The sequence below is a fragment of the Miscanthus floridulus genome, chromosome 19 (genome assembly GCF_019320115.1).
Source record: "Miscanthus floridulus cultivar M001 chromosome 19, ASM1932011v1, whole genome shotgun sequence".
Lineage (NCBI taxonomy): Eukaryota > Viridiplantae > Streptophyta > Magnoliopsida > Poales > Poaceae > Miscanthus > Miscanthus floridulus.
The window spans coordinates 77124055-77131534 of record NC_089598.1 but is presented as its reverse complement, the minus strand read 5'-3'; the positions used below and the strand labels follow the sequence as shown (position 1 = coordinate 77131534).

The window sequence follows — 7480 nt, the reverse complement described above, 5'->3', positions numbered from 1 at the left end:
TACAAACCCATTACCAAGCCTAGATGGGTCAGGTGGGCTCGGCCACTATTTACAGAGGTAGATCCTCACGTAAATCGATTGTAGGAGGTGGTTATTTTTTTACCACCTCCGTAAATCGATTTTACGAGACCGACAATCCTGACCGCCTCCGTAAATAAAATGTCTGCCTCCGTAAATGCATTTTGCGAGACAGTCAACTATGACCGCATCCATAAATGAAAAGTCTGCCTCCGAAAATCCTCAGGTATTTTACGAGATGATTGGATTTTGTGACCGCCTGTGTTAATGTTTAGACAGTGTCTCACGAAATCATTTTTGTAGTAGTGGAGGCTGTTTGCAAAGTCTAACGACCATATCCCTTGGTGCCCCTGTATATATGGGTATGCATGGGATTTGGAGCTCTTTTGGCCACTTGTTGAACCTCCTACATCCCTTGCAAGCTGAGAATTTTGCTCTTGCAAAACACTTTGAGAGAGAGATCGATTCATCACTAGAGCATTGGATTTGTTATTGCATCTTGGTGGCACTAGTGATTGTGAAGCTTGGGTATTCTTGTTACTCTTGGTGGTTGTTGCCACCTAGACGATTGGAGCTTCTATAATTAGTGAGGGGAATTGGTGATTGTTTCCACCCCCAATCAAGTGATTGTGAAGAGGTTCTTATTCCCGCCTCACGGAGTGCAAAAGGGAAACTCTAGTAAATTGCGCATGGCTCGAAGGAGGGCTTGTGGTAGTGATTCTTGTGACACCCAAGTCATGGGTCTAGTGTGTGATGCTAGTTAGTGCGTGAATCAAATCACCATAAGACTCGCCACAATGGGGATTAAGTTGCCGACAAGCAACTAAACTTTGGGAGAAAAATCATTGTGTTACCTCTCTTGCCTGGTTTGGTATAAAGTTCTACACTTGCAATTCATTCTTTCTATATATCACTTGTGTAGTGCTTGTTTGCTTGTGTAGTTTGTGTAGTAGTAGTAGCTCTCTTGTTTAGTAGCACTGGAGTAGCTTCTTGTTCCTTACTAGGTGTAACTAGTTGTTAGAAGCTCTTTAGTTTGCTCTCTTGTGTAGTTTAGTAGTTGGTAGCTTGAGTGGCGAAGTGAACTAGCTAGAAACCAACCTTGCTACTAGACTTATGTAGGGGGCTTCCTTAATTGAACTAGAGCTAGTGCTTGTAATTGCTATTAGGGTGACCTATTGTTCTAACACTTTGCTCTAGTGAAAATATGTTTGGTAGAAAAAATTTATAGGTTATTCATCTCCTCTAGCCATCTAGATCTGTTCAGACAGTAATTGATGATCAAATTTGGTATTTAGTGAACGTCAACACCTATTAGCTGGCACGCCAACTGTCGGAGGTATCGACTCCGACAATATAGGTCAACAAACCACACACGAGTAGGGGTGAAAACGATAAAAAACGGTAAGGTATTTTTCTACATTTTAGTAATTAATGAGTATAAAAAACAGTTGAAAATGGTTGTGAAACCAATTAAAAATGGCAAATTTTTATGTTTGGCTAAATTTAGAAATGGTATCATAATATAGAAAATAAAAACAGTCGGTACGGGATCTATCCTGTTCACTTTCATCTTTAACACGAGGAATCAGATAGGTAGCACACGGGACACAATTTTATACCGGTTTAGGCAAGGAGTGCCTATGTCCAGTGGACAATAGATCGCTTATGTCGTATGCTCAGTGTTTACGGGAGCGCTGATGACTATTTGCCTAGGGTTGGTATGACCAATGATAAGTACTGATCACGGGCTCTCCAACCTGCATTATATAGTCCGTGGGGTGAGGTTACGGATAGAGTTCTGATCAGTTCACATAAAATTTTCTAGTTCGTTATAAGAAAATCTATCTAGAGATTCGGTTATCTATAGCATATCTTGATCTCCAAACTCCCTTCGATTGGTTGCTTGTCCCACTTCCGTAATTAGCAATTTAGTCTAATTTCATTCTAATTCATCTGCAATTATGTTTCTAGTATTATAATTTGAAAAGGGAAGTGAGTAGTTCATTTTTTATAAAAAAAAAAAGAAACAGAAATGTGCGCCAAGGGCCCAAATGGTAACGTGCAGATCCCTTCACTTCGTAGCTTGTCCCACTGAACTACCCAGCAAACCCACAAGCTTGCCCGGTACCTACAGGGCCCAGCTGTACGTCACAGTATCGACCCGCAAGGTCCACTCCCACGTGAGCAAGTCGCAAGTCGCAGGTCGCAGCCCGCCTCCGCATCACCAGTTCCACCAACCGGAATACTCTAACTCGACTCCACCTCCCCGCCGTCCCCCACGAACCCACCGGAAGGACCCAGGGCGCCGCCGTCGGCACCATGCCCCGGCGCCTCCTCCTCCTCCTCCTCCTCGCCCTCTCGCTCGTAGCGTCCGCGAGCGCCGTGCCCGCTGTCATCCGCATGGTGCCGGACGACCCCACCGCGGCCTCCTCTGGCGCGGTAGACGACGCGGACTCGCTCTTCTGCGACAGCTGGAGGCTGTCTGTGGAGACGGCCAACGCGGGGCCCTGGCTCGCCGTGCCCGCGCGCTGCGGGGATTTCGTGCGGGACTACATGGAGGGGCCTCGCTACGCGTCTGACTCCGCCGTCGCCGCCGCCGACGCCCTAGCCTTCGCCTCTGATGCCCTGGCCGCCGCCGCCGAGTGGGGCGGCTCGGCGAGCGCGAGGCCGGCGTGGGTGTTCGACGTCGACGAGACGCTGCTCTCCAACGCGCCGTACTACGCGGTGAACGGATGGGGGTAAGGTGACTTCCTGCCTTTTCGAATCAGTTGTGGCAAAAACTGAACTCAATTCGATTATAAGCATTGCTCTGGGTTGTGATGACACTCCACCACTGTGGTTTGGCATTGGTTTGCCAACCAATGTGCCAATGCTGAGGTGTTTTCTGTCAACTGCCATGTGTACAATGTTAACATCGCACAAGTGGGATTGTTTGTCTGTAAACACATTGCTGCTGTAGAAAACATATTTCCACTGTTCCAGTGCTTGTGCTCTGAAATTAATTATGTTTCACGGGTATTACTTTAGTTTATCCGTTCTCATTATTTTGTGATAACTATTTGAGAAAAAATAACTGCAATGTGGGTTTCAGAACTTTCAAGTAGATTATGCTTTGGTAGGATTCTGGGACTATAGATTTACTAAGAAAGGAAGTAGAAGCAGCTAACTGTATCATGTATATAAAGCTGTTCTGGGTCCAAATTAGTCTGCATCCTCTGTCTACCTTACGGGCTTATGGTAAGCTTGTGTCTTTGTCGAATTTTTGCTTGTAACTTGGGGGATGACGCGCAATGTTTATTCAGCAAAAGAAAAGAAAGGTGCTAGATCTTTTGTCTCCGGGACATCTCTGGTATTGTTGAACTTTTTTTTAGTTGAGGTAAACCAGAAAATTTTTTTAGGTTGCTCTTAAAAAAGGAATGCATAAACTGGCTCTATTTGACTGCATAATCATATGTCCAGTTTTGTTGTAGAGTATTGCTATTGTTTTGACATTTCCCCTGATTTTTTCTAGATCACTGGAATTCAATGAGACCTCATTTGATGAATGGGCAGATGCTGCAAAGGCACCAACATTACCACCAAGCTTGAATCTGTACAATCAACTTCAGGGACTTGGTTTCCATATTATCCTCTTGACTGGCCGGATTGAATTCCAACGTAATGCCACAGAATCGAATCTTTTGTCTGCTGGCTACAACTCATGGGAAAAACTCATACTGAGGTATTTCCTACAATTCTGGATATGAAAGTGATATATTGTCGATGTTTATTGAATTATATCAAAAAAAAAAAAACAAGGAAGAAGTCCATTTTTTACCCTTGAAGTATTGCCTGAATTCGATTTTGGCCATCAAACTCCAAAATCAGACAACTTCATTGAACTATCAATATCTTGCACTTTAGGCCTAAGATCTCATTCTACACCATTTTGCACCACATCACCATGGTTTTGCGTTTGCACATATGTAGAGATGAAAGTTTTACTTTTCTATGGGCAATTGGTTCGACCCAAAACACATCAAAATGAATTAGTCTAGATTTCAAAGCAAGAAAAGGGAAAGGAAATGCCCATTGGGTACCCACATGTATCCCTACGGCATATCACCAGCCACGTCGAGTCCATGACAGTGTCTTCTTCCCCATCTCTCTTTTCCACCCTCTTCGGTGAGCGACACTGCTCTCCTACTCCCAGGCACCCAACGGTGGTATGCTGCTATCATCATCATCTCAGAAGTCTGGCGGAGGACTAGACCGAGACATGAGGATTCTGTCCTGGCATCCGGGCAGCACATATCCACAGCAAGCACTTACAAAACTGAAAAACAGATGTGAATTAATTCCATCTAAGCACGAAGCAAGCAAGAATTCAGGGAGCAAATATTTCTTGACCAGATCTGTCTAGAATCTTGAGCAGTGAGCTCTGCTCCTCCTAAAATCTTCCTTCACTTCATCCCCATATCCAACTCTACCATCAATCCTTTTGCAAAATCAGTAGTCCAATCATGTTCTTATTGTATTCACTGTACCGTAAGTGCCCTTCACATTTCTGAACTATTGCTTTAGCTGCCGGAGTCATCAGCTGCATCAGCGTTTTTTTGTCCGCCATGCACTCTGTGTCGCCCTGCTCGATCTCTTCCTCTGATGTGCCTCTAATCTTTTATCACATCAGAACCTGTGCCTCGCTGCCTTGTGGACTGCATGTGCCGCTCAGCAAAACAGCTGCCATATGAGCACTGTGTAGGAGTAAAACCACCTTTTGGATTAGGCTAGAGATCTAAAGATGTCAGTTTGAATAGTTTGAGAGCTGAAGCTGTCTGGTATTTGAGTTCAAGGGCCGAAATCAGATTGTCGTGAATCATGATATTTCTATGGCTAAAAGTTGTTTTCTACTATGTTTCCTTTTCACATTTTGTAGTTTTGTTACTGCAGATTTTCCTCAGGACATCTGCACCTAGGAGTTGTTATTACGTAATCACTAGCTCAATGTATATCAATCGCCAGCTCAGTTATTAATCTAAGCATATTCTTGCTGCAGGCAACCATCTGATATTGGCAAGACCGCTGTGCAGTACAAATCAGAGAGAAGAGCAGCAATGGAAGCTGAAGGTTTCAAGATACTTGGGAACTCAGGGGACCAGTGGAGTGATTTGATAGGATCACCAATGGCAACGAGATCCTTCAAGCTCCCAAACCCAATGTACTTCATCAGCTGATTTTATTGTTAGAGCAGTGAAGGCTCAGGTTTTCGTAGGGCGTTCATAGCATCGTTATGGTCTCGCTCTGAAACTGCTTTTGTTAGACATCACTCTGGACATAAATTTGGATTTTATCTTCAAGCATATTGAAATTCAACTGGGGCTTGGGGCCATTGAATCTGCCCTTTGATGATTTGTAATTACACATCTTTTCCCACACTATTGAAAGCATTTGTGGCAATGCAAATTTTAAAGACTCTTGGTTCAAATCTGAAACAGATGAAATTTCAGTTATGTTTTAAAAATTGTGTACATTCAGATATAATGTTTGTTCTTTTGGCAATTTTTGTATCGTTTTTCTGTAGGATTTACAGTGGAACCAAATGATAGATATTGTATTGTTGTTGAGTGTTGACCCAGATTATGCCTTTAGCAGCCATATCAGTTCACCTTTAGACCAGTCAAGCGGAGACACAGGATTTATCACTATTGACATGAGAAGTAAACAGAAAACTGAAAACTTCAATCGCAGAAAGCTCTACTGACGAAGGAAGATAGGGAGGCCACCAATCGATGGTATTCTAACTCATGCAGAAGTACTTATTACATTTGCGTGAGCGTGACCTAGCATCTGTACAGCTTGCCCTGGCATTCAGACGCAGCTAGTTTCCTCCCCCTCGGCTCTTTCTTTGCTACTGTCTTTGACAACCTGTTCTTCACACCCAGCGTTGCAGCGTGACGTCTGGACGCCTTCGGCCTCCTGATGTACGGGGTGGTCTTCTTTGCGAGGTCCTCCACGCAGATGACATCGGCTAGCGATGTGAAGGACTCGGACCTCCCCTGGTAGTACTTAGATAGCCCTGTTCTGAGGAAGTGTGGTTTAACTGTCAGAGATCATGTTGCAGGCATGAACAGGCACGAAGCAAGATATTCAGACTAGTTTCAGTTTGCTAGCACTTTGCAACTTGATGATGGATGGTCAATAGAATTTGCAGTCATCTTGCTCAAACTGTTTCATTTGGACTCGTTTTTGCATAGGAATTGGTGTAGTTTCAGTTGCAACACATAGGTAGGTGTGCGTGATCGAGTTCAAACCTATATATTTACATGAGCTCTGAAGGAAATCTGAAGACTGAATATTGATCAGAAATCCGTTTCATTTTGTTAAACAGCTATTGCATTTTTTTTTCAATTCACCTATTTTCAGTTCTCCATCGATCTATAGCAAAGCACTGCTTATATGATCATCTAGATCGTAGATTTGAGGCGCGCGTGTACCTGAGAGCCGGGAGATGATCCTGCATCGTCAACATCCCGTAGAGCGGCCCGCCGGCGGCCCCGTTCATCTGCGACGCTTCCGACTCTGACGACGTCGAGGAGGACAATGAAGACAAGGACGAGAAGTGACGACGACCCGCCGGTCGGGACGACGACGTCGCGCCGTCTCCGTCCTCCTCTCCGTCACCCACGCTCCACGTCGTCGTCGATGAGAAGAGCGAAGAGGACGACCCGCTGGCGGACGCCGTCCCGATCCCCGACGACACCGACGACCCTGTACTCCCGGATACCCAACAACCTCCGGTGGCGCAGGCGCCGCCGTCCTCCCCTCCTGCGTGGAGCGCCACGGCGGCCTCGGAAGCCTCCCCCATCATTCGAATTCGAAGCGGCGGTGTTAGCTAGGATCGGAATATATCTTGCAACGCACGGACCCGGCTGGGGGTTCGTGCGTCAATTTATATGCGCGGCTCCTCAGAAGGGGAGGACGAGGAGGAGGCGGCGGCGGCGGCGATCATGGGCTGGATTGCATGCTGTGTTCGGGTAACCGCAAATATGGCAAGGGAGAGGGTGGAGGGAGTGGATATGCATGCATCGCATGCTGTATACGTTTCCGTGGGCGGGAGCGTGGATATACTTTCCTACCTCTTAATATATATTCCAAAAAAAAAAAAAAACTAGGCTAATACGTTTCCTTTCCCTCTCTCTCATCTCCGGATAGGGCTTAGCGTCCTGGCAACCTGATCGTCAACTCCATGGACGACGGATCGGCTGCGTCGGGCGCCTCGCTGAAATTTTGAAATTTTGATTTTGAATTGAAAAAAAGGTGGTTCCATCAGATGCCCAACACGATCATCCACCGCCTCCGCGCCCTCCGGAAACACGGATCCAACCGCACGATTTTTCTTCTCCAGTTTGTAATGGCCAATATATGCCAGGCTGTATTACGAACTAGTGGACAACTGGACATGCACCTATGGTGCATACGTGCC

At 45.6% G+C, this 7480-nt stretch overlaps 2 protein-coding genes across 2 annotated transcripts; one reads left to right on the top strand and one right to left on the bottom strand.

Moving 5' to 3' along the window:
* The first annotated feature begins 2199 nt into the window (after positions 1-2199).
* LOC136529129 (acid phosphatase 1-like) lies at positions 2200-5502 on the top strand. The gene is made up of 3 exons (XM_066522195.1): positions 2200-2756; positions 3530-3739; positions 5054-5502. The coding sequence occupies exons 1-3, from the start codon at positions 2338-2340 to the stop codon at positions 5229-5231; spliced, it is 807 nt and encodes a 268-aa protein (XP_066378292.1). The 5' UTR covers positions 2200-2337; the 3' UTR covers positions 5232-5502.
* Positions 5503-5637: 135 nt separating this feature from the next.
* LOC136525350 (protein OXIDATIVE STRESS 3 LIKE 2-like) lies at positions 5638-7046 on the bottom strand. Its single transcript, XM_066518354.1, has 2 exons — positions 6492-7046; positions 5638-6078 (listed from the first exon to the last, which is right to left on the bottom strand). Exons 1-2 carry the CDS (start codon positions 6863-6865, stop codon positions 5838-5840), a joined length of 615 nt encoding a protein of 204 aa, XP_066374451.1. The 5' UTR covers positions 6866-7046; the 3' UTR covers positions 5638-5837.
* Positions 7047-7480: the final 434 nt, after the last annotated feature.